The following is a 27990-nucleotide window of genomic DNA, read 5'->3' as shown; positions in this document are numbered from 1 at the left end:
AAAAGTCATTGTGAAGCATAACATTTAATTTTCAGAATCAATATCTATAAAAGTATATGTACAATGAAACTGAGAATCACAGGATCATGGTCCATTTCCCATTACACCTGTAATTTTTAATACACCGTAAACTGGCTAAGTTTAGAGCAAATGATGAAATAATCGGAAACATTTCCAAAAAAACAACACAATGCATTACAATGCATTTACCATATAAATACAAAATAAAATATTTAAGTTTTAAATACTGACAACTTGCAACAGCATGTAAACGACTGTATTATGCCTTGATGAATGGAAAATGGAGACTTCACTACAGTGATAAGGAACAAATTTTTGTTATACAACATTTATTTACAACACTGAATAGAGTATCTGGATGGTTTCATCTTGGTTTTCACTTGTATCAATATTAATACATGACTAGCATGGATGAAACTCCAAGCTACACATATGTAGCTTACTTAAAATAATTGCAACTGTGCCACTGATCACTGGAATGTTCATATTCTTTACATTTCAATTTAAGATAAGGTAAGGTTCTTTCTCTATAATCTCAACAGTACATTCACTTTGCAATTGGTAAGTGGCCACACTACAGGAATTTGAGCTCACAAATATATCACATAGTTTACATTGAGCAGTATCCACCCCCGCCCCCTTGCACTGCAAGTATCAAATAGAAAGCTATTCACAGAAGATCTGTACACCTACTTACATGAATACATACAGTACATACACTGTTTTAGTTTCTGAGTATTCAGTTTATGTTCTTGCTGATTTGTAAGAATTTAAGGAAAAAAAGAAAATAGCTTTGCTAAATGCTGAATTTCCCATGACATTTCCTGAGGTTCACATCCTTGCTGTAAGTTCATTTTCCTTCACAATAATCATCTCCATAAGTAATGTGAAAGAGGAAAATTTCAGAAGTATAGTTTTAAACATTTCTAGTGATGGTAAAAAGATATGCCCTTTTCTTAAGCACTCACATGGAAAACAGAAATAACTCATCTGCATTTTCACTGCAACACATCAGTAATTACCAGTTACTACTTTTATTACAATATTCTAAAAGAATTCGTCTCAAAAACTAGCTCATGCTGCTGGATAAAGGAAATGATGGTAATTATTTACATTATAAAAATAATGATTCAATTTATGGTTACAAGTACGTTTCATTACTGCATAAGTAAGAATAAATATTTCAATTTTCTCAGGCATCATTTAACCCAGTGTTGAACCCTTTCCACTTTTGATACAGAATGGTAAAAGGCACTGGATGTTTTCAACCATACAGCGTGACTAAAATTATAAGCAAGCTTGTAAAAAATATCTGATATTTGTTGCAAGTTATGATAGTAACATGAAATGGAGTTAACATGAAAAACTACCTGCCAATTTTTAAGCAAAATACTTATAGTACAAGAAATTTTTAGATGTAATCTTGTAATCTTTAAGTCTATTAATGTACCACTTCAGTGCTAATAATAATTATTTGGTACTATTACCTTTGCTGTTATTTTTTGTTATTATATTACTACAGTATTACTTGCTATTATTTACTCGTTATCCACTAAAAATCAGAATCTCCAGTACTGGAAGAAGTACTGAGTTATGCATAAGAATTGTTAATATAATTTACGTGGAAATATGTCCAAGAATATATCAAAGCTGGCTACACTGAAATTGCCTTAAAGTTACATCATGAGTAAACTTCAGTAAGGCCAAAACCTTGAAAACTTTCCCTTTGTTTAAATTTCAATATAAAGTAATCTTAACCCCACGAGAAAGGTTTAAGGAGTAGTTACATAATTTGCTCATTAGAGAAATGGTTGGTTAACTTTACATATGAAATTTATACCACAACTTATGTGCCATGCTAAATTTCATAATTTATTTATCTTATTGGCTTATAACTCACTGATGCATATAGCCTAAATTGTAATTAGGGTAAAATTATGTTTACTAATATCATCATCAACTGACAGTGGAAATGGAAAGTATGGTGAAATACTGTACTGAACATTCGAACTTATGTTTACAAGACAGACATGCGTTCATTTAGAAGCTAAACATAATAATTATAAAAGACAAGAATAGTCATTTACAGAAAATGGGGTTCATCATAACTGAGATACAAATGCCAAGCCATGGAACCTAATGGTCATTTAGCATGAATGCAATGGTATCCTATATAACTATGAAAACAGACTATCAGCCAGGGAGTTTCTCCACCAAGTACATGATGTGCCCCACTGAATTTCTAAGATCTTTGTTTTTTACCAAACATTAAAGTTTGAAAATTGACTTAGATCTTTTTCAAAGTAGAGTATACATTCACTGTTTTAGTATAACTTATATATGACTTTCCTGCTAAACTTGCATTTTAAATAAAATTATATTATTTTAAAATGCTTGAGATGTTCTGAATACAAACTGTCCTTAATTTCTTGCAGTAATATTAGCACGACATATTCAATTTTTTGAGTGAAATGTTGCATATCCATATAAGTGGAAGGAAATCACTTCAAAGTACAAATGAGGGAAACACGGCACGTCACAGAAACTTGCATACCTAACTTGTACATTAAGCCTAAGTGATATGATATACCTTTAAAGTTGTAATGAGAACTTAGTGAGCTTGTTATAGCTATCATAAAATTTCACAAAATGTAGTTTAACTTAACTGAAAATTTTCTTATACAGTATTTCAAAGAAAATACAAATGCCTGAGAAATTACTAGTAATACAGCTATCAATTTCTAGTTGAACTTCCCCATGAAGGCTTCTGTGAATCAAGAGCAAAAATGAAAAGTTTTCTCTGCATAATCATTACTTAACAGGATGGAACAAATTCGGCAAGACAATTTATATGCCATAACCCATGAGGTACTGCCAAGAATCCTCATGGTTTTATTTACATATTGCATCAATAATAATTACAACTTTTATTTACAATGTTAACTAATTATGACTTTTCTTAGGAGTATTTGCAGAGGGGCCCAATTTCCTTAAAGAAAATACCCACAGAAATTTTTAAAATTTCCTACCAACTCAAAAATGCCTCTTGATATATGAGATGTATGCAAAAACTTCTAAAAAGTAACTAATTGACAGTAACCTTAAATACTTCAAATTTTACATTCTATGCAAACATTCGACAACAAAAATGCAATTAGACCTTTATACAGAACTTCTCAGACACATAATCACAGCCATGATTTTTATGGCAGGACCTAATTTTATATGCAATAAACTTACCAAGTCATTCTGAGTCATCATAAGTAGAGCTTCTCCATCTATTTGTTCACTCATGAAAACAGATGACACTTTTTCACAACCAGGTATTCTTGCCACCATCTGTTGAACCTGTTCAGCATTCCAAGTTTCAACATCAGATCTCTTGGCATCACCAAGTGGTGCTGTGAGATGGCGATGTCGCTCCCATGAGTGAGGCACGGGAGCCACAGGATGAGGATTGTAACCAGGATTAAACACTGACTGATGAACTATCATATCTACTCCTTGCTCAGGTGGCTCATCAGGAGGCTGTAAAGGTGTAAGAGATTGTACAGGATTAGTTATGGGTTGATTTGATGATGTCGATGGTGTTGACGGGGTACCTGACATGATAGGAATGTCTGCAGTTACAGCAGGAGACTGCATGAGACTTGTGACAACATGTGGTTTTGTCTCCTCTATACTCAGTTTTTGAACTTTGTGCGCCCTGTTAGGCTCTGGCGGACTAAGTTCATCAAAAAATTTTCTCCTCTTCCTGACACGCTTTTTCTGACCTTCTGTTTCTTCTACTTCACTTGGACCTTCTTTTTTCGGAAGACCTGGTCGTAAATCCAGTCTGATTTTAGGAGCCATCTTGCCCTTTTTCCTTTCTGAAGAAATATGTAGTCTGTCTGGAATGACAGAGTCTGGATCTTTATTTAAATTTTGTAAAGAGTATGGACATCCAAAGGCAGTGTGATGGGTGGTGTAAATAGGTCCTTTAACATGTCCAATTCCTTTACAGCCAGGTGTCCCACAACTCATCCCAGACTCCACAAATTCTGCTTGCTGTTCAGGTGTCAGAGGAACCTGAAGGCGATAACCTGTTTTATTACACCAAGAAGGAGGATGCAAGTCACTTGAATCATCATCAACCCAATAATCATATTCATCACCCCAACCATCAAAATGAATTTTCGCTTGATAATCTTGGATATCAATAATTGTAGCAACACGTATAAGACTAGGATTTCGCTTGTCAACAGCTTCAACTTTCATGTTCACTTTAAACTCCCGTCGAGGTCTTGTCTTAAATGCTCTTGCTGGAACTGCCATGGCATTTGTTTCTTGAAGGTATTCATGCCAATTGAAACTTTCAGGATTAGGATAATCATTAGGAGGATGAAGAACCCTATTATTGGCTGCACACCATCCAATTGGGTGAATGTATGGTGAAGACATTTCATTCCAAACATCATACGCCTTATCCCATCCATCAAAATGTATTAAAACACGATTATCAAGAACATCAGCAACTGTTGCCACACAAACCCACATGTTTTTCCTATCTTCTGCTTCTAATTTCATTCCAACACGAAAATTATTCGGAGGGATCATTGTTGTGTGTCCTTTATTCACAAATGCATGTCTTGGTGCAGCTTGAGCTTTACAGTGCTCTAAGTAAGCTTTCCAATTAAAACCAATGACTCCAAGAGGTGGCTCTAATTGCCTACCATTTTTCTCACACCATCCAGCTGGAAATAAATTTGGGGAATCTGCATTTACCCAATAATCATGCTGATCTGAATATCCATCAAAGTGAAGTCTTAGTCTAAACCCTACAGTTTCTGACACAGTCATAACACAAAACAATGCCTGATGAGCAGGATCTATTGCTTCTAATTTCATTCCTGGTCTAAAAAGATTTCTTGTAAATGGGAATGGTTCTGGCCATAACTTCAGTGGGGCTGCTTTTGCAAGTCCTTTAGAGCGCCCACAGTATTCCAAGTATTTTGTCCATGAAAAATTATTTTTCCCATCTTGCCATGGACACTGATATTTGCTCACACTAATGTCTGATCCAACAGCTGTAGTTTTTGAAGATACTGAATCTTCATCACTAGGTAAATTGGATTCTTCCAGGTCACTTGTACCCTCTGCAACCATTTCTTGGTCACCCAGTTTTTCTTGCTTGAGTCTCTTTCTCTTTTGCCGCTCCTTTTCTTGTTTTAAGCGTTCTTTATCCCATTCCAGCTCACGTGCATCATGCTCCTGCAAAAAAATGAAATAGGATCACACACAAGTAAAGCTACATAGAATGACAAACTGTAATACTCCTATTACGTATCTAGTTTTTCTTTCCATGCACCAAGTGAATCTAGGCTGGATAAGAGTTTCATAGCCTTGGCTAACCTAGCTTAGGCCAGCCAAAGTTAGAGGAGTACTGTACATGAATATTGTGACATGAAACTATAATAATAGGCTATTATGTATAGTGGTAACTAACGGGAAATAATCCAGTCCATTTCATTTCCCTTAAAGTGAAGGATGTTTGTGGGAAGACTGGGTGCCCCGATTCACTAATTAGGGAATGCTTCCAATTTGCTACCAACCTGCACTGTATACAAAGATTGTGTAAAACACAACAAGCTTATCATTGCTCAGTGTTTCATATTCTATACATAATTACTTATGCTAACTATTTCAAAATAGATATAACTATAAATATTACTAATACAGCACAGCACTCTGATTTTTTAAATAATTGTCCTAATCAGTAAATTTACCTCCCTACTCAAAAGACACTTTTCAATTTTTATTACTTGTACAAGATGAGTGCCTGGCAATGTAGTTTCATATAAAAATATTCTTTGAAAATACTTCAATCCAGTACCCTTGGTTAGAACAGCCTAGGCCATGAAATTGCTTACTATAACCTAGTCTATGAGACTTTTCACAGATATTCACTAATTTACAATAAAGGAAATGTATCAAATTGTATTTACTCTCTTGTTTTTCTACTGGTTTACTAGGTCAAGCATGTTTTGAAGTAAGCTGAGTAAATTGCAATGTTAACCCTTACAGGATGGGCTAAATATATATTAAGCACACCCCTCAACCAAGAAAACGTTAATGTTGGCCAATTTAAGAAAAAAAAAAACACAGAATGGAAAGAGAAAGATATGCAAATGCCCAGGAGCTTTCTGTTTGTCCATATGGTGAACAAATCGATCACTTGTGATTCCCATAGCTGGAAAAGCCTAACACACACACAAGTATTTAGCAACCACTCCATCACCAAAATCATGCAACTGCCTTGCCAACTGACAGAGGAAGGGAGCAACCAACTGACAGAGGAAGGAAGCAATCACCCCCACTGTTTACTGATGAATGCCACCTACACTAACAAATGCACCAACACTCATTCTTGGAATGCTTGTGGTGCTAGCAACATTGCCCACACCTCTAAAACACTGATGTACAGAGGAAGGTTGTCTGACAACCATACACACAGAGCAAACAGGTCCTCTAGTAGTGCATTTCACCTGTTCTTCAATGCATCTGAAAAAAGAAGTATCTCAAGAGGTGGGTAGCTCTACAGAACTCCAACATATTGATATCACATTGTCTAACCACTATGGGAGACCGCCTTCACTTCCCACATGAAGAGCCAGGGGAAATAGGGAGGATCTTTGTAAGAGGGTCACGTTCACACACAGACTCTTCTCTTTTGAACAGCCTTCCATTTTCCATTATTCTCTTTAAAGCAGTAATAAAAAAAATATAGGAAAACAAGCCACAATTAAACCAAAGTTCATCTAACAGTCACAGATATTCCCAATGTATGGAAAATGCATGCGTAGCAGCAGAAATCTTCATTTTCATCCCTGTAGGGGGGTAGCGCCATCAGTGCACCTCATGCGGTGCAATGTAGGCATTACTTAAGGTTCTTTGCCGCGTCCCATCAGTCCCTAGCTGCAACCTCTTTCATTCTATTTACTGTACCTCCGTTCATATTCTCTCTCTTCCATCTTACTGGTCACCCTCTCCTAACAATTGTTTCATAGTGCAACTGCAAGGTTTTCCTCCTGTTACACCTTTCAAACTTATTCACTGTCAATTTCTGTTTCAGCACTGAATGGCCTTAGTTGCCCCAGTGCTTGGCATGTATGCCTAAAATCTCTAAATTAATCAATCAGTCAATCTTCATTTTCATAATGTGTGGGAAAGTTTGAGAGTAAGTGATGGGTAGCAGTGCCCATCTCTCACCTATCTACCACTGGTTAAATATCTCTTTAATAGTTTTCAATTACTTTTCCAGCTGCATCTAGAAATACTCCTATATAAATGGTTTGTATTCTCATAGGAACAAGTGCAAAATATATTACAAATTAGTTCACAATAAATGTAGCTAGACAAGCAAATTAAAATATAAATTTGTTAAGATACTTGTTGGTGTTTTAGAAGCAAAATTACATGCGAGTGTTCTAGTGAAAGTCAGTCTCTGACTACCCTACAGGCAAGGAAGGCAAGCATGAATATAATTGCAGAAAGGGTATTAACAATCTTCACTCAAAGCATAACTCATTCACATAAAAGTGGAACATAAAAAGTTTTAACCCTAGAAATCTAGATATAAAATATCCCACTTCTCATGTTTCTGAGTTACAATACTTCAAAATAGATTTTAAAAACTATCTTGTATTGTAATGTAAAATAAGTAATACTCACCTCTCCACAAGCAAGAGAACAAAAGCTACTGTCACGAAAGAATTCTGAGCTGAGGCCGTAACAACCACAGTTCTTGCAACAGCATATGTCATCAGATTCTCGGGTGGATTTGTTCCCTTGAGGTTCAGAGTCTTGAGAATTATCTGAGAAGATTTCTTCATCCTTAACAAGGTCACGAAAGTTTGGTTTTCTAGCATGGTGTCTTGAAGTTGTAGAATCAAATTTCTTATTTTGATGATTTTTTATTTCTTCCAGTTCTCTATCCTCCACAATCTCAACAGCATTAAACTCATTCATTCTAAATTTAAGACCACTACCATCGAGTTTTCCTACACCATTCTCCCATTTCAAAAGATCTGAGAATTTAATTTGTTCAGGCTTTATATCATCACAGTCTACCTGAAATTCTGGAGAGGTAATGACGTTTGGTTTTTCTTCAATTACTTCATCTTTGATCTTCACTAAGTCCTTTCTTTCATCTTCAATTTTCACTTGATCAGTGTGAGGTTTATCATCTTTTAAATCTTTGACATTACTTTCCTCATTATTATTGTCTAAGCTGACTGGACTTTGACATCTAAACTGGTTTTGTGGCTTTGCAAGAAGATTTCCTAATACTTCTTTCCTAACTTCTTCATATATCTTGCTTTCATCATTAGCTTTTGGCTGCAGCTGTTTATCACGAAGTTTCTCATCTGTATCCACAGAACCTGCCTCTATAGACTGGTAGAGAGTCACAGGCTGATGGTGAATGTTAGGCTGTGGCTGAGGCAAAGTGGATGTCACAGAATGATGGGCTGTCGTGAAAGTTTGATGAGTGCTAACTAGTGGTTGCTGATGAACAGTTGTCACACAGTGAGGAGCAGTTGAGGTTAGCTGATATCGGTTACTCGTAGGGTGTACTGATACCACAGACTGATGCAATGTAGTGACACCTTGAAGTGTACTACCAAAGTTTGCTTGCTTGCTCTCTGATGACTTGACTTCTTCAGCATTAAGAGTGTCAAATTTGTTTGGTCGACTAGCATCTACCTTTTCTTGTAAGTCTACAGTCTGTATATTGTTGAAATTTTTATCCCTGTAGAATAACAAACACCATATAGCAATAAAATAAAATAAAATACCAATGATTATACTCTACATCTAAAATTGTTGAAATGGATCTTTAATTTCATTTTAAAACATTATCATCAATAAAAATAACAGACGGATTTTTCATTTTAAAGCACAATTATCATAAAGAAATATAACAAAGAACAGCAATGAAAAAATCTTACTCAGAGGCTCTAAATACTGCCCGCGGGACAGTTTCTGATGATGATGCTTCTTCTGAGTCTTCAATAACGGAAGCTAGCACTGGCTGTTTCAAAATACTGACCTCTGGCTCTGTACACTTGGGTAAAGTCACTGGACTACATAATGGGGCAGTGACTGTCAGTGTTCCTGCATTTATAGTGTGGGTAAGTGTGTTACTTGGAGTAATTATTGGATTTTCTTTCCAGTCATCTGTTGACTTGTTACTTTGTGCAAGTGGTCGGGCTTCACGTAACACTGCAAGAGATAAGTACTTTTATTGATGATTCTGACAAAAATGCAAAAGATAACACCAATTAATATTTTGTACATTCTAAAATCTGAAGAAATCCCTGCTCCCCAAACACATTCTTGACCCAAGAACGTGTAAACTGGTCTAAAGATTACCTCCCCTTCAGCAATTTTTCTATTATGTGGTTAAGTATCTGACACAAACCTAATCATAAATCCCCCATAATGAATGGTGAGCAGCTCTTCAAGAAGACTACACTCACAGACAGGAATCTGATAAAGCCTCCTTAAAGTGGCTCTGCTGAGCAAGTTCTCTCCCTCAAAGTATTTTTTCTTACAGAAGGGAACCAGTGTTTCCCTCACCTAAAGTGCCTAATAAACAGGCTTCATCTAGATTACAAAATTAACATTCTTTGTACTTACAGTACATCTGTGCTTATAGCCCATATTTTTTTTAATAATTTACAAAAGCCAACAGAATGGGAGAGAAAATGCCCAAAGCTAACCCAATACGAACAAAAGTGAAAATAACTGTACTGCCAAAGCCACCTTAGCCACAGACCTGCCTTTACAGAAGGAAAAGTGAAGCACAATGAGATTTCCTAAGCCAACCAACAGCCTGGGGACTGAAAATAACTGATAGAGCAGTTCATCTGGTGCTATGGAGCTGTTGAGAGAGAGAGAGAGAGAGAGAGAGAGAGAGAGAGAGAGAGAGAGAGAGAGAGAGAGAGAGAGAGAGAGAGAGAGAATAGTGCAGAGATGGATGACAGATTAGCATCATTTTGCAGTAAAAACAAAGAGGATCCACAGAAAGTCCATTTTATATATAAAAACTGTAATCACTGTTTCTTTATTTCTTCCTTATTCTTTATTCTCAATCACATCCACTATGAAAAATATAATCTCCAGAGAGTCAGAAGCTACATAGCAGATATCAAAACCTTGAACTGGAAACATTTTGTGTTAAACTTACCATCTACTTGTTGTAAATTATCAGCCTGAATTTGTCCATTAGATATCTTAAAATTGATCATGTTAGGTTTATTTTGACCAAGATTGACAGAGAGCATATTAAGAGCATTATTATTTGTTCCGGTAGTTGTACTCTGCTTGTTGCTCTGAAACAGAAAAAAAACTGTTTAGTCAAGTTTTCAATATGTGGTCAACATTGAAAACTACAACAAAGAAAAAGAAAAATGTATAAAAAAAAAGATGTAAAAACAGGCTTCCAAGACAAAGTTACAGTGCATGCTTTTCTAGCATTTCTATGTAAAAAGATTTATCTATCAAATATTTGTAGTGCATTATCAACAATCATAACAGTAATGCACAATACATAAATACACTTAAATCTAGTTCACACATTTATGTTTCTTATTCTTATCAGGTTTTTCCATAACACTGCACTAGTACTTAAGGCTTCTGCATTGTTACTGGCACATCATCTTAAAATTGTACAGTATTTAATTTTATCTGTACCTTCAATAATAATAATTTGCTCAGTTTCTCCTCCAGAGGACACTGATTTCATAGAGTACTTAGCTAGACTCAACTTGCTATATGCCTCTCCACTTCCCAATTCACTTGCTACTAGTCAGGTTTAAAATTAGAAATAAGTAATATATCCACATTAACCCTTTGTACTTCTATAATTTTATTCCAAAATGACTGACACTTCGAGGACATAAATTGATGTTGTCTGTTGAAAATCTTCAGCTAAATTCATCTAATAGCATTTTTTACTTTTAATCTTTCTTATTCACCAGTTTTAGTCTAGTAATGAAGTAATAAGAATCAGTTTCAAAAGGACACTATAACCAGCATGCTATCAGGAAAAACAGGATTACAGCAAGCAATGAACGGAAAATATTGCTACATCTTTAGGTACTCGGTGTGATTTGCCACAGATGAGTTTTGGGATTACTAAAGTAATAAGGCTAAAGTAAACAACCACGGCAGTACCACACTGTTGAAATTAAAGGGAACCATTTTGGAGTATGTGGTACCCATGTCAATAAGATTTGGTACTACCACAAGTGCATTACTCTAAATTGTGAATGGTGCTCAATGTTCTTCCCAGCGCCAGTACCAGGCCAATTTCATATATTCATTAATCATTCATTCTATATTGTGATGTAAATATTGCACCTTTTCTACAAATTTCTTAATGCTTTATTCTAAATTTATGCACATGAGAAAATCACTGTACAGTAGTTAAACAAGAACAAGTTGTATTTCTAGAATTTGACAGGACTCACCCAAAGGGCCTAATCTTGAATGAGAGATGAAAATTGGAACAAGGTAAAGTTAAAAAAGCTGGAAAGCTTACTAAGAAAGGATCAAAGGGAATGGATCAAAAGAAAAAAAAAACAGAATTTAATGATCTCAGGGCAAAAGGTCTCTGAAAAGTGTGCTTATGAGGTTCCCTATAAGCAGCAATCCCCTACAGGGAGTAATTATAGTTACACTAGACAAATGATTCAATATAAAGATTCAACACATTAATTATTAATTATGATGCTGTTTTAAAATTAAGGAAAGATAACCCAATCTTACTATGAAATGACTCAGCAGCATGATAAAGCAATAAAATATATTTACAATATTTTTACTTTAGTCACTGTCCAATAGCAAGATAAAGTTTCTACAAAACAATGGAGAAAAAGGGTAAACAAACCAGCCAATGACAAAAGCAGCTGCAAAATGAAAACATATCCTCATTCAATAATAAAAGTACAACACAGTTACTTAATACAAAAAGGTCACAGCTCTAATTTTACCCAAAAAACATTACCATTAACTTGAAAAGTGAAACCATAAGCATCAAAGGAAACTGCATAGCAAACACAGCAAATTATAGACTAATAACTTCTATGCAAACAATAAAAGCATCACACAAATTAAAATAAACTTCCCAATTTGATACGAAAGTTGTTAGTATTACCAGTGCATAAAGCCTTAATGATAAGCACAAGTCATGGCACAAAATCAGTTTTCTGAAGATGCATCCTGCGAAACTAAGCATATGAAATAAAATTGCAGCTTTTATAAAAAACTTTTTTGTGCAAACCTGTCAATCATATTTAGCCTTTATTTGAAGCATTGAATTCCTGACATGCAGCTTCTTAAGACTTGAAGAGAGAAAGGGAAGAATAACTAAAAAGCATTGTAATGAAATGACTGTATGCACCTTTGACCTATCTTGCAATTGCCAGAACTGTCATCTAGGCAACTGCTTTGGGGACAAGTATCGACAGCCACATCAAGAGCTACTGGGGAAAGATGAAAAATGGCAAAGCAAACACAAAAGTAAGCAATAACCACTCAAATAAGATGCATAAGCTTGTAACCCAGAATCACAAGGACAAAAGAGATTACCAGAGACAGATAATGGCTCCTTTTGGAATGAGCAAACAAAGCTCCTTTAGCCCCTGAAGGAGTATTACTCAAATATGGCAACCAGTTAAGAGAGGGAAATGAGTTACTATAAGTTCCTTTTCATAAAGTGTGGACCCAATCCTGAAGTAGGCTACTTGCTGAGACTTAACTTCAGGGCAAAGTAGCTAAAGAGAGATTGCTAATCACTGAAGAGTCCAACCTAACATCTCTACGGTGTTCATGACTGCTGAGTACCACTGAGAATCCTTCAAAACACCTCAGGTTGGCAGAGCCTGGCTCTTTACCTGCAGAACAGCTCCTAAGTACTGAATATACTGTATTGGACATAGTTCTGCTGTGAAAATATAATTACTGCATGGTAAAGAGAATGTATCTGTTTATTTGTAAATCCTATGCCTGACAGATTTAAAACCATCATACTAAACTAATAAACCATAAATGGTGTCTACCAGTCAAAGAAACAATAAAAATATACAAAGCAAAACTATACTGCATATAAATATACTTAGGGTAAAGAGCCAATTATCACCACTAAAATAGTTAATATACACAACTGGCCAAAGACAATCTTTAACATACAAATAACTTGTATAGTACACAATAAGAGTAAATAAAGGAATGGAGATAACTATATTACTGAAAAAATAACAGTAGCAGTAATCCTCAAAATACTTAAGAAAAGGGTAGTCAAAGTAGTTTGAAAGTTAAAACAAAAAGACAAATGAGGTGAAAGGATATTTATTTTCAAAACATTACTACGTACTGGTGAACTCTTGTGGCTGATGGATCTCACAACACTAAAAAATGAGGACACATGCCCTTCTCTACTGGTGGGTCAAAAGTGCACAGTGCTTAAGAAGCTTTGTCATATGAATTTGATACTGCAAATAAAGACTACTGATATTTGATGTTTTTGAAACACCAAATCTTTAAGAAATAGTTACAAGACACAAACTGGGAAAATTACCTTTCCTGTAATAATGCTGATGGTAGCAGGTCCACCTTTTGTTAGAGTAGGGCTTTTTACAGACGTTGGGGACGAAGCCCCTTGCAAAAGCAAAGGTTGGGACTGGAGTGATGGGGTTATCTTTTGAAGCAATGTTAGTTGTGGTCCCACCTCCTCCTCCTCCTCCTCCTCCCCCTCCCCTCCTCCACCTCCTCCCCTCCTCCTCCTCCTCCTCCTCCACCCTCCCACCAGCTTGCAAAATGGCACTATAGGACAGGACTGCTTTATTTGTCACTCCTCCTGCTCTTACCTAAAGGAAGAAAAAATAATAATGAGTAAGAGTGTCTTACAAAAATTAAAAAGTTCAAACAACTAAGTGTCTTAAGAGATATTCCTTAATGACAGCTATACAATAGGCTACATGTACAGCAAGATTTTAGTTTCAGGACACTCATTTTATACCAGTACAGTACTGTATATGCAATTACATCACTTACAGGAAATAATATATCTTATTTCATTTGCATTTCATACTGCAGTTATAGGAACTTGACTTTGCAACTCAATCTGTATCCATTACATGATGTATAGTTTAGACAGAAAATTAAAAGGGGGTACTATTGCCAGGCATCACATGATCAATAATACTACCTAATTAAAATGACACAAAAATCTGAACTGTCAATTCAAAATGAAAACCAAATCAAAGCAAATTAACTATAAAGCTAAGATCAAGTTTCTAAGTAAAAGCAACTACATATAAAAATGCTTATCTGGAAATAACAAATGTCTTGTCCATATAAACCCACAGCAAAAAAATACTAGTAACTGCCATAAAAATTATAAAATGCTGCATAACTATTTCATATACTGCAGATAACAATGATGAACTTGCTAGTATGAAGCAATGGTAATACAGTACAGTATTTTACAACTTGAATTTCTTCAGTACAACTCATTAATCTTAAGATGTTTTATTCAATCTATAACTATCCCAGTCCCACCAGAATACTTAACCTTGAACAGAACTCTCCTACTACATATGGAGGTACAGGTACAGGCATTTCATCCAGTGCTCCACATCTACCATCATTCCAAGAATCTCTTGTCTCGCTGCTCTCCCAGCTTGCCATTGTAAATTTAACACTGTGCCACCCTTTGTCTTGGTCTATTGTAAATTTAACACTGTGCCACCCTTTGTCTTGGTCTAAGTCTTTTTCCTTGTGTTTTCCTTCTTGCATTTTACAACTGTGCTATCCACTTTTTGGAGTAACCATAGAACACATTATGCATTGACCAAGGCTCTTCCCTTTTATTTTACTATTATGACTGAGCTCTCAAATAGGGTTTTTCTTAGTGTTACATGTTCCTGTAACTTTTCTCTGACCATACTAATCTTCTTACATACATGTAACGGGCTTTACACTTGGTTTATATTAAACTGTCACCCTTTATTAATGGATAGGAACAGGGAGTCAATTCACTTTCTCCAAGTTGTGACTTAGGGATGCAACTCATAAACAGTATGGAAAAACTGGGGAAGATTCCTCCTTCCTTTGACATATCTCTACTTCCTGGCACCTTCAAGATACCACTATGCCCCCCTTTTTTTCTTTTATCAGATCAGGTGAATACACAAGAATTATGGATTTCTCCCTCCCCTGCAGAGTACACACCACACACTCACTGCACAAGCTCTCACACCTGTCCCTTTTACAATTCAGTGTATGCACTCACTTCCACAACCTACTAGAATCTCCTCTCTTAGGTTTTACAATAAGACATGCCCTCCTTCCACCCATGCACTCATCCTATTCAGACCTTATGAGCACTATGGAATGAAGGCAAATGTGGCACTCCCAATAAAAGTATGGCCATATACAGCAAGAGCATTAAGTTTAAGCTAAAGCAGGTTAGTGAAACTGGGATAGTGGGATAGTTGCACATGGACTAAGTCACCTTAAGGATAATGAGTTTATAAACCATTACACCTGCATCTCTTTGTGTGGCAAGTAGTAATATGTAACAAAAAAAAAAAATTAAATAATATATAATCAGTGATACACCCAATCTAAGCTGACTGCTTTCGGGACTTCAGTTTCAAGATGAACTAAGAAAAATATGGTAATTCAAAAAAATATAAACCAGAACTTTATTACTGTTCCAGCAATTTACCATTATTAACTTCTGTGTTGTTCCTCCTCCTAGCAACCACTCTATTCAGTAAAACACGGGCTCTAAACTTCTGCTCTACTGAATAGAGTGGTTGCTAGGAGGAGGAACAACACAGAAGTTATTAATGGTATAGTGCTGGAACAGTATTAAAGGTTCTGGTTGTCATATTTTTTTCTTAGTTCATCTTGAAAACAGAGGATTCCCCCCCCAACAGTGGTCAGCTTAGATTAAGGTGTATTACTATGAAATTATATATTATTTAATTACCATTAATGGCAAGTTTAAATGAATCCAATGAACAAAACCCTTCTCACTTTTCTAAGCATAGTATGTTATTTTTGCACTCAAGACATTTTTCTAACTCCACAAAAAGGTTAGCTGACTAAGGACCACTCCCAAGAGTTCCTTAGTATACAGCATTAAAAAACATACCTGAGAAAGTGGCATTGGCAACAACCTTGGTGACATCTTATTGGTGCCAGAGGCAACTGACACAGGGGCTGACACTTTCGAAGTGTGAAGGATGACAGGGCCATGAGGCTGAGCACCCTGATTGCCAGAGAGAGCAGGACGGTACACAGTTGTTGCCTGACTGTTGCCTGACCCAAGGACTATGGTAGCACCACCAGGTTTATTCATACCTAACAAAACAAATTCATACATTAATAAAAATGAATACATAAATAATTCCAAAATAAAATTAGGAAAAATATCTTGCTTAGTAAAATTTATAGAGTGTATGTGCAAATACATTAATAGTTTTATCATATAAATGAATGTAGAATGTGTGAGGAAAATTAGAGTTAGTAGTGAATTTAAATTACTAGAAGGAGATGCATGTTAATATTCACTGTTCCCCCCTCATCCATCACAATGCCTGTTTTTAACAGTGTTATAAGTGGTAAACTATAGCTTAAAAAAAAAACAGTGTTATAATAAGTAGCTGAACACGGGTATTAACTTTCGCATGGCAAGACATGAGGGTATTTGTTATTATATACATTATCCAAATTATATGCGGTACATTCAGTAGTAAGTACTACAAAGTGACCTTTTACTTTATAAGTTAAATTTAAAATCTGGAAGTCCTGAAAAGCCAGTGACTATCATAACAGGAACACTTGGAAGAACTATATTCAATCCATGAATTTAGAATCTGTGTCGTCTTAAACATATTATTAATTAGTTCAATGACAGCCACATTTTTATTTTTTCACATGGTTTAATTCCGAATAAAGAAAGACTATTGTATCACTGTATTATTGTTATCCTACATTAGTTTTACAGGATTAATGAGTAGCATTTCTAGACCCATAATACTCGCCCTAAAGATGTTATGAAATGAGTTAAATATTAGAGCACGGCTAAATTTTAGAAGCTGGACTGCTAAAGAACTGATAAAAAGTAGAAGGCAGAAAGTTGTGCAGTTGTGATCATAGGTACACAATAAAAAACTTTTAGTACCATCTACAGTGTGCCATGAAGGACACACTAAGAATCTACTATGGGGAATAGAGAGAGTAGCATTACCTGAGCAAACTATTTTAATATTATAGAAAACAGTTTTTGCAACCCAATGTGCCAGAGTACTGATGGATTGCTCTTTTTAGTTTAAATGTTAACTGTCATTTTAAATGTTGTTATTTTAATAGTCTGTTATTGTGCTGATTTTTTTTATTTTCTGACATTACCTGTTTCATGAGACCTTGACTAAATTAACAAAATCTGTAGGCAGTTATGGTATGCTTCTCAACAAACAATCAAGTTAATATGTACTTTAGTACATTAGTTACTCAATGCTACAAAACTAAAATCTTACCAGACGAAACCACAACACTGCTGGTTGTTCTTCTAATGGCACAGGTTCCTTTGGGAGGTTTAGGTGCAATAGTTGGTACAGGTGAAGCAATGACTGGCCTACTCCCAGACACAGTGACTGTCGTGGTTAGAAGAGAACGTGTAGATGCCACTGACACAGAAGACGACACTGCAGGTCGAGGTGCTGCTACACTGACAATTGGGCTTCCTTGACCCTGCAAGGAGTCAAACTTGTAATGGATTTTATGCATTTATTGGCAATATAAAAAAAACTACAGATAGATGAGGAGAGGGTAAAACATTTCCGTTACATGACAATATACTAGAGTGTGAAAACTGGTGAGGGGGCAGTACAAAAAGAGACAACTGGCCTGATGGTAAGTAAAAATGCAGTACTCTATTAGTGAACAAAGCATACATACATGGTGCTTATAAGGACTAGATGAGGTTTTTAAGGGACTAATGACATACTAAGGTCATATAACAAATGAGGAATGATTTGGAAGTTACTAAAAATGTTGTATCCAAAATATGGAAAGAAAGACCAAACTGAATATTTAGACAGGCTGGGCATATGATAAGAAAGGGAAAGGACCAATTATCCTGTATTTATAAAAATGACAGATTCTAAAGTAACAAAACAAGACCAGTAGGACAGTCCATGAAATTATGGAGAAAGGGAACAGGTGAGAGCATATACCAGACGGGAATCAGTGCCCAAGTTCACAAATGATAAGAATGCAGGGAAAACTTATTCTAATCACTCCCATATCAAAAAATCCAAACCAAAATTTCTAAAGTACTTTCTGACTGCATGGTAATTATCATCTGACAAATACTTACAAAAAACTGTTATGTTATAAGACTTATGATGAAGCATGAAAACCATCTGAGGTCATTATGAAATGCATATTGTAACTGGTTTTACATCAAGAATTAATTCAGTAAAATTATCACTTCCTTTTTCAACACAAAGTACTAGCAATAAAAAGTTTTTAAAGAGACAACCCGAGAATTAGAGCTGAAAGGTTACTTACACAGTCTCACAGTGTAATCTAAATTTTGAATTTGACAACAGTGGCCTTATCAATTTCAAGACTTTTCGGCCATGTATTCTGCTAAACTAACAATGAAAAATCAAAAGAAATACCTGTTGCCTTGGAGTAGGTACAGGGACAGCAGCCCGGGCTGGTCTTGTACCAGATCCTACAACAGACAACTTTGCTGTAAGCGGTATAAAATGAGCCGGGGCAGCCGAACCACGGCCAGGTACAAGTGCTGTAACACGTCCATCACCAAGCTGAAAAATTTACACAGGTTAGGCAGCAGGTAAAATATGAAAAAAGTAATTTCAGTAACAATCTGAAGGGCTAAAAAGCCTTCATAGCTATGTACAAATTAGTCTCTCATGACTAAATTCATTTTTCAGTGCTAGGCTATTTGTCTGACAACAACTTCCCTCTTCATTCCTCATAAGAGTTTCAGCTTTATAACAATTTAGTAATGCTTCAAGATGAGATGGACATAAGACAATCTTCCATTTTTAGTGCAATGAACATGTATTGCAGAATCCAAGATATTTTCCATTAACCTATCCATAAGTATTTCTGGAGTAATAACTGTACTCTCGTCTCCAATGGGATATACCTCCCCACCCCTCTTACTGGTTAGCATGCAAAACTGCTAGAAAAGATGCAACTAGCTAAAAGCTCCTCTTATGCTTCCTTCTCACTGCCATTCAGCAGACAAGGAAATGATGTTGATTTAAGGTCCTGTATTTTACACATCAATTCATTAGCAAAGCACCTCTCCATCACTGCAACATCAAGAAGGAATAATCCATACACCTGAACACTAAGTTCTCAGACAGACACACTGATCTCTTCTGTCATGTCAAGTAAAAAGCTGACATCCAGGAAAGGAAGGTGGTATTCTGTGTTCCTTTTACACATAAAACAACTGCTTGCAATGCAGTGATGATAAATATTATATGCACAATTAAAAAAATATTGTCGGCAGTCAACCATGTTTTCCTTTCTCAACCGTGGAATTTATTTTCTTAGTGGCCCACTCCCTCCTAAAATTTTTATCTTTTAGTGTCCACAACTTTAAAAGATTGGAGATGTTGACCATAAGTATCTCATAATCTCTTAAAATGACTTCAATGCAATAATTCCTCTAGTAGAAACCCACAAGGGAACTACTAAGCTGTTGCTAGGATCAAATACTTAAATAATCTAAATGAAAGAATTTGTTTACACCAAGATGTAAACAAAGAAATGGTCTTCAATGATTTACTATCAAGATAACCAGACCACCCACCAACATCAAATTTCTCATGACAATAGCCCAGCTGGAAATGTTTCTGAGTGCTGTTGTATTCAAGAAGTGCCTGGGCTCATCTCACAGAGTGAAGGACACAATTAGCAAGAGGTCACAAAATAAATCTGGTAGTTTCACTTTAATTTGCATTCTGAAAACCTGAATTATTTCAATAAAGGTATTTCCTTTCGCACTTATAACTAACAGTGATCAAATCAGCAAAACATCAAGACAAAGGAGTACAAAATTTCAATTTGAACTCTCTAACTTAAGAAAGAAATACTTTAAATGGCTGAATATGAAACTGTTCTATAAACCTTACATACAAACAATTGCTAAAATGACCAGATGAAAAACTACTAGTACCTAAGAATATATTTCAAGTGCAATTGCATGGCTTCAGCAAAATAACTTGAAATATCCTCATGCACCCATTCTTGGGACCTAAAGCAATAACAGATTATTACAATTCTGTGTTGCACTGTATCTTGTATGTCCAATATGAAAAAAAAAATAACTCGCATACAATAAGACAGTATATATTTCATGTACTTTGAAACTTATGCTATTTATTCAGATACAGTATAAATCTTTCCAAGTATTTCTATCATTTCAAAGATAATTTCTTTCTGTACAAAAATGGTCATAATTGCAGTTACTGAGATTACGAAGGTTGCCATATTATTAGGGAGTGTTCTTCATGTTGTGCTATCCTCTCTTCTATTTTGTAATTACAGTTACCATTAATCAAAGACAAATGCTTTCTCTTTTTTCATTCAACCAATTACAGTATATTTGTATTATATTTTGCCCATTAGATGGTGTTCACTTCATAAAATTCCGACTTCATCGACCTGTGGCTGTGCCACATTTAACCATACATCATGAAGTGGCTTACAAATATTTTTTTTAGATTGCACAACCCCATAATCATTTATGCTTCCTCTATCCACATTACACCTTCGACTGCACCCTTCTCAGAGCAACTGTGTGCATATAACAAGTCGCATTAACTGGCAACGTGCAGGATATGGTCATACATGCAAGAAGTTGCAACCAAACCTATATGCTGTTATTGGATTGTTTCAGGATTTGCTAGCATTAGTATTAGGAAGATAAAATTAGGGAAGAATGTTAGTGGATGAATAACTGTTATGAATGACATTTAGCTCATGTGGTTACAATGTTTTCAAAATTTCACTGAAGCTTTAATAGTTTTGCTATAGCACACTATTGCAATGTTGTCACTGATATGTTTGCCATGTGGCTTTCATAAATTTCACTAATTTTTAGCAATAAAGTGTATACAGTAATAGAAGGAAAAAATTGCATCATACATATGAACAACAATATGCTGTACTAACAGAGAAGTTATAGACTGTATTATACATTTATATTGGGCATTACTTACTGACTTTTAATACAAATGTAAACACTTTTATAATGAGTACAGTGAAAAATAAAGTAAGAATACTACTCATTACAGTGCATAAAAAAAATCTGCAACTGTCGCATGCTGCTTTGCTTCATCACTTCTACTAGCTGCAGTTAGGTGTTACTCATTAGACAGCATTTTTTAAATACATTTTTATCTATTTATTAATTTATTTTTTCTTTTTTAATAAGTGAGATCTATTTCTTCTTAATTCTTCCTAATGAACACCATAATCTTTGGAAGCTAAAGTTACAAGTCAATGGCCCCTGTGGGATTGTTCCATGTGAACAGGTTTCATCTTCTGAATAATAATAACAATGATGACGTAGGGTCACTAGCAGGCAGAGGTGGTGTAATGCCTCCTAACTACCACGATCTACATGGGATAGTGCCTTCAAGCAAGCACACAGATATATCCACTTTGGTAAATACCCATTTCAGTAAGTGTTAAAACTGCTCTCCCTTGGTAAAGATGTATATAAGGCATTTCAGCATATACTGTGCATGTAATTTTTTTTAACCTGTATTCTATGAAAAACTGTACATTATGTACAGCACAGTACCTATGATTAGTTAATGACGAAACTACATTAAACCATATGTACAATACTATACTGTAAACAAAACAGCATTGAAAATATAAATAACGGTAGTCAGGCAAATATGAAGTGTACTAGCATCGCACTTAAATATTTTACTTTCATTTTCCTGTTGCACTTGTACATATTTAGCAACAGTACAATACCTAGAGATGTTTGTATTGGATGATAGCAGTTTCTTGATCATGAATATATAGTTTTGGCAGGGTAAGCTACTACGACAACATTCTTATATGAATCATTCATATTTCTATGAATTATTTACAATTTTTTAAGCTAACCATGGTTACAGCAGGATTTTTGGTTGGCCGTATTTGCGCTCCCCTTGGATCCATTAGTGCAAGGAGTCGGGAGGTTCCTGTATTTTAAGAATGATATTGCTTCATTGAAATTTATAAAAGAAAAAACTGTCTCTTTGGTCAGTTACAGACTTTAGTCCTCACTGCAAAGCATACAGTCTATTCAATAAAGAATCCTGTATTTTATATTTTGGAGGTTCTCACAATAACAATTAACTTACTAATGAAGTAACAAAGTCATTTTAATGTTCAATAGTGTCTAGCTGTAGTTTTATGAGATTTTGACATACTTGACATTACTGTCCGAAATGTTTGGGTACTCTTTTACAATCCACTTCTGCTTAATAATAATGGAAGACCAGACTAGGAAACCTTAATCTTGGGGTCATGGTGATGAACAAGGAAAAAAATAACCAATAAATATGAGCAAACAGTTTCCCCATGGCTTACAGTACCTAAGACCATGTTAGGTAGGGGAAGGGGGTCCAAGGAATTCTAAGCAAGCCCTATGATTGCGTAAGGCATGGAATCTTACGCTAAGATAGTACAGTATGTGTTTATGTTTTTTACTCTATGATTTACAGGCCCCATAGGTCAGGTTAGGGTGAAGATTCCCTGGTCAGGTAAAAGATGGCATTCTAGGTTAGGATACGTTGGGTATGATATTTCATCAATTTTATTTTCCTCACACTCAGAATATGGCCCCCAACCCTTTCCACTGTAGTCACCCATCATTGTTTGACATAGCTAGTGTGTACTGGATTAACCAAGAATTATTTCTGATTGATAGGATTATAAAATTTACCCATATCACACCCGAAAACTTTAACAAATTATATTTTCCATTTGTAAAGCATTTCGGGTTTAAAACTAACATTAAGCAAGTAAACAGCATCAACACCTCATTAATGAAAACAACTTAGGCCATATCACTGAAACAAATGCAAATACTAGTAACAAAATCAGGCCTAAACAGGCATCAAAAGCCTCAGTAACCATAAAACTGTTTGCTTTATTGTTTTTGACAAAATGTTTTACATATAGCATCACACATCATGCCCAAATATAGGCTTAATTACTGTAATTCCAATAATCAAGGTATCCAATCCTCACTTACAATATAGGCTGCATCCCAAGGGCACTGCTTTGTCTTTTACTTTTTACACCTTTCCTTGGATCTCTTTCTGCATGTCTGCCGGACTTCAATTTTCTTATTCCAATTTAGTTATGTATCATTCAGGACTTTTAAATATACAACTCAACAGTCTTGTTAAATTACTTTTGGCAATGCAAAAGTTTTTATGCTGTGCTCTCAAGTCTCCTTAATATGCTTAATTTGATTTTGTTTGTTTTAATATTAATTCCCATGGGGCTGGTACTAACCATGGTATTAAAGTAAAAAATTTACCCTTCTTTATATTAATCAAACTAAAAATCATCCAACAGATACTATGCAAGTATGCAGCACTCATTAACGTACGTACCCTCTCCTGCTGTAGCTGCAAGTATACAAACTTCTGAGTTTCCTTTGTTTTACCCTCTGATTTGTCTGTCATTGTGGTTGATGTTATGCTGCAAAATAGAGAAACGACATCAAAATATAGTACAATGTTAGTGATTAGTAGAACAGCATCATCAAAGTATCAATTTTAGACAAGTTCTATACGTATTTTATCAAGGACACAAATATGTTCAACATATCGATGTCTCAAGTATTGGAGAATTTAATTTGTTAATATGAATTAATATTTTCCAGTCTGCTTTAACTTTCTTTCCTTTTATTATACAAAATGTAATCACGTAATAGGCCTAATTCAGGTATGAAATATGACATTAGTATTCTAAGCTGGAAAATGGTGATTGATATCAAAGAAAGAGACACTACACATATTAAAGTATGAAAGTTTATCCAGTTCACTGCATAATTTATTCCGTGATCGCCTTCGTGTCATATAGGTTTATTCCTCTTAAAAAAAGATTTAAAGGTTGGGTGCTAAATAAACACGAGCCCTTAAGTTACCCCTACTGTCAAAAGTTACTAAAATTCTACAATAGACATCAAAAGTTAGCCTCAATATCCGATTAAAAAAGGCTCAATTGTTAAAAGTAAAAAACATATTTTTCGTGATGATCTGAAGAGCATGAAAATATTTTTCCTTTCGAATCATTTAGGTTTATTTTTTCTCCTAAAGATTTAATGGTCGACCACTAAATGAACATGAACCCTTACAGTGCCAGCGCTGTCAAAAGTTAACTTCAGTTTTGCAATAAACGTCACACTTTTGCCTTAATATCCGATTAAAAAAGTCACATCCGTTAAAAATAAAATATATACATTTTTGTGATGAGTAGAAGAGCAAAATAATAATTTACATTTAGCATCTAGCCACGCACAAATCGTATTCCGCGCCGCCCCAATAGACCTGTATCAGCTGATCCCGTAAGCGACACAAGCTCAACGCTGGAGTCCATTACACATTTGTTCTCCAAACAACAAAGAAATGGGGTCGCCAACGTCACAAACCTAATTTCGGAGACGGAAAAACATTCATGTCACTAAAACGACGAGGTAACACACTCAACAAAACACACTTCCAAAGAATATGAGTGAAGAAGTGCGGAGAGACTTGCTCACACGGTCTCCCCAAACCTTTCCTCTCTTTCGTATGAATCTGGGGAGGTAAACGAAACAGCCAAGGCGAACAGCTTGCCGCCACCCTCAAAGTAATTTCCACTTTGCTTCCTTCCTTTGGCCTGTACTAGGTCTCAAAATTTACGAAAAAATATTTCAGGCATGAGAATGACGAATAAACAAACCTAGAACATTGTTTACAGGCCGATTCACGTGAAAAATGTACCTTATTCTCTTGCGCCAGCGTAGAGGCATTTGCCTCGCCAAGAGAATGGCGGGTTCTGCTGGCAAAGCTTTACTCGGCCATAGGCAAATTTTAAACGCTAGTTTTATAATTAACCACGCTTTATTTTTCTCTTATTTCCACAAAACTACAGTCTCCTATCATTATATCCTCTTCATCCCCAAGTGCAAGAGTTACGTAGTCACTGTACTCATAAAAATGCCTCGAACATGAAGCCAAAGCATGGAAATGAAATATAATCTTTGCATATGGGTTTAACATAGAATAATGAGCGTTTAATCAGCCGGCTTTCTTGTAGAATTATGTAGCATGTTCTGTTAATGTAAGCCACTATGATTTTGATGTAATTTATCAATGTAAGTACTGCAGCTTGATGTTACGGATGTGATTGATTGTTACGTGTAATGCAGAGCATTTCACAACAGCCATGGATATTTAAATATTGAAATGCCACGCTAATTGGTTTCTAGAAAGACACAACATCGCTTTGTAGAAACAGTAAACTACGGAAATCTGAATAAGCGTAAAAATGCCACTTTTGTGAGTTTTGGCAAGGCTGTTTACAAGATTTCATAGGCCATCAAACATGTCGAAGTACTTTTTTATGGATTTTAGCTGGAAGATGCTTCAATTGATAAATTGATTGGCTTTCTTAGGTAAAAATGCAACTATCAGACAAATTAGTGCCAAATTTGTTATTTATGTACACGGCTACTATTATCATATGTAGTCTCCCTTGATTTGTGAGACCGTTAAAATCGTGAAAACTTGATGTTCTCCACGTTACAGAATTACCAACATAACCTTGAAACATTTATGTCATGCACTCAAACCACACTCATTGCTGTATACTGTAACTAAGGTCATTCAAAATCAATGTATATAAAGATCATGATACTACACATAGCCAGCGGCAATTAAAACTCACTCGATTTAAAGAAATTCTGCTATCGTGTATGACGTCATAAAATATTTCGAAACGAATATAAAAAAGAACTGTCAATTCGTTTACATCTTTATATAAATTGACGATTCAGTTATTCAGGAGAGCTTATGCCATATTATGGCAAAATTATATGATTCTGGTCATCACGGGAAACTAAATAGCAAATGGACACCGTTGACCCTGATTTTTGTCCAGTCAAAGTCAAAGGGATGACTTGACCGCGATTTTTAAAATCCTTCAACTGTAAAATAGCTTAACGATTTGAGCATGAGCCTTCCATTTGCATCCTTTGTTTGTACATACTTGTGTTAAATCCTTTATAATTATCGACGTGTGGCAAAAATGATTGATCATAAAAGTACAAGAAACAGTTAATACGCAAGCGTATGAAGTGCGTATTATAAATAAACACCTACAAGGTAACGTTCATTTGATATTTATATATATATATATATACATATATATATATATATATATATATATATATATATATATATATATATATATATATATATATGTTTGTGTGTGTGTGTATCCTCATTCTTGTCTAAGCCTTCACGGTTATTCTCCCCCATCAATCTTTATTTCAGATATACTTTCTCAATCAAAATCCTCATAGTGTCTCCAGTCACCTTTACCCTTACATAGTGGAATACTTATTTATGCCTACATCTATTACTCCTCGAGCCTTTTCCATCATCCAAGTTTAATCAGGCAAGGACTGAGACTCCTAATAAAGGGTTTCTTCAGTCTTATACTTTTCCATTCCTGAACTATAGTGCTGGAATAGCATATTAATTTGTACTCTTCGATATAACTCCACCACAGTTTTTGGTGAACATGGGTTAATCCCTTCTCTTTGCCCTGAACCTCTCAGCCAACCCAAACACAATCATTTGTTTTTCTCAGTCCTGTAAACCCTACCCTTTCATGTTCGTACTAGGTGCTAAAATATCTAGCTTTCTCTCTGCAACAATTAGCTATTATAGATAGATTTATTCCCTCCTACATCTCAGATTTACGTAGGCCTCTTCGACTCCGTTACTTCATTCAGATATGCTTTTCTTCTTTCTTCCACCCAACAGCTCTTCTAAACACTCACGCAATCGACAAGCGTCCTTTTCATCACAAAATTTTCATTATCTCTCTCAATTTACCAGAGACTAGCCTATTTGTCCTCCTTTATATCTCTACACAATCTGATCTGTCCGGTGCCTGCAGTTCAGACAATCTATTTTTTTCTTTTACGTAACTTTTATTTCGCTATTCTACTAAGCTGTCTGTTCATAAGAGCTATGGCTTGATATTTTGTTCCATGGACAGCAAGCTGATAGTCGTTAAGACATATCCCATAAGAATGTGTACAAATGAAAAAATAAAGCGCAATGTGCGTCCATATTAATCATTTTTCTGCTCTCAAAATAAAGGCACCTTAATTCGACCTTCGAAAAGACGTCACTATGGACAGACTTGGCTTAGGCCTAGACCGTGAGCCACCTCAACCCATTCATATTACCATCATTTTGAATGGTATTGGTAAACCGATAATGATTATAATTATATTGAGATTTGGAGATGAAGGAAACAGTGGTATAACTACTCATATATGATAATAATAACTGAAAAGGAATAATTCTCCCTGACAGAACCATATTTTACATCGTGCCGATGTTATCGACGCGAAATGAAAAGTTGCAAAATTAGTCCGTGACTTCAGTTCACGACCATGAGTTGCCTAAGTCACAGCTAGGACACGACCTGTTAGTTGTGCAAAATGTTTCTCCCTGATTTCGAAAAAAAAAGCATGGCAACGCACCCTCGTGAATATGAAAAAATGCTAAATAAACCAATGGCAAGTCAACATTTCTTAGACCAGGGATGACGCTAGCTTCGTTCTTC

At 35.4% G+C, this 27990-nt stretch overlaps 1 protein-coding gene across 1 annotated transcript; it reads right to left on the bottom strand.

Annotated features, from left to right (window-relative positions):
* Positions 1-11: 11 nt before the first annotated feature.
* Positions 12-24937, bottom strand: l(3)mbt (lethal (3) malignant brain tumor). Its single transcript, XM_067094692.1, has 11 exons — positions 24794-24937; positions 23754-23841; positions 18765-18914; positions 17616-17829; positions 16229-16437; positions 13863-13931; positions 13643-13831; positions 10250-10394; positions 9009-9282; positions 7732-8809; positions 12-5271 (listed from the first exon to the last, which is right to left on the bottom strand). Exons 2-11 carry the CDS (start codon positions 23823-23825, stop codon positions 3184-3186), a joined length of 4488 nt encoding a protein of 1495 aa, XP_066950793.1. The 5' UTR covers positions 23826-23841; positions 24794-24937; the 3' UTR covers positions 12-3183.
* Positions 24938-27990: the final 3053 nt, after the last annotated feature.

This window comes from Macrobrachium rosenbergii, chromosome 51 (assembly GCF_040412425.1).
Source record: "Macrobrachium rosenbergii isolate ZJJX-2024 chromosome 51, ASM4041242v1, whole genome shotgun sequence".
Lineage (NCBI taxonomy): Eukaryota > Metazoa > Arthropoda > Malacostraca > Decapoda > Palaemonidae > Macrobrachium > Macrobrachium rosenbergii.
The sequence above is the reverse complement of the archived record's forward strand: the minus strand, read 5'-3'. Positions and strand labels throughout refer to the sequence as shown.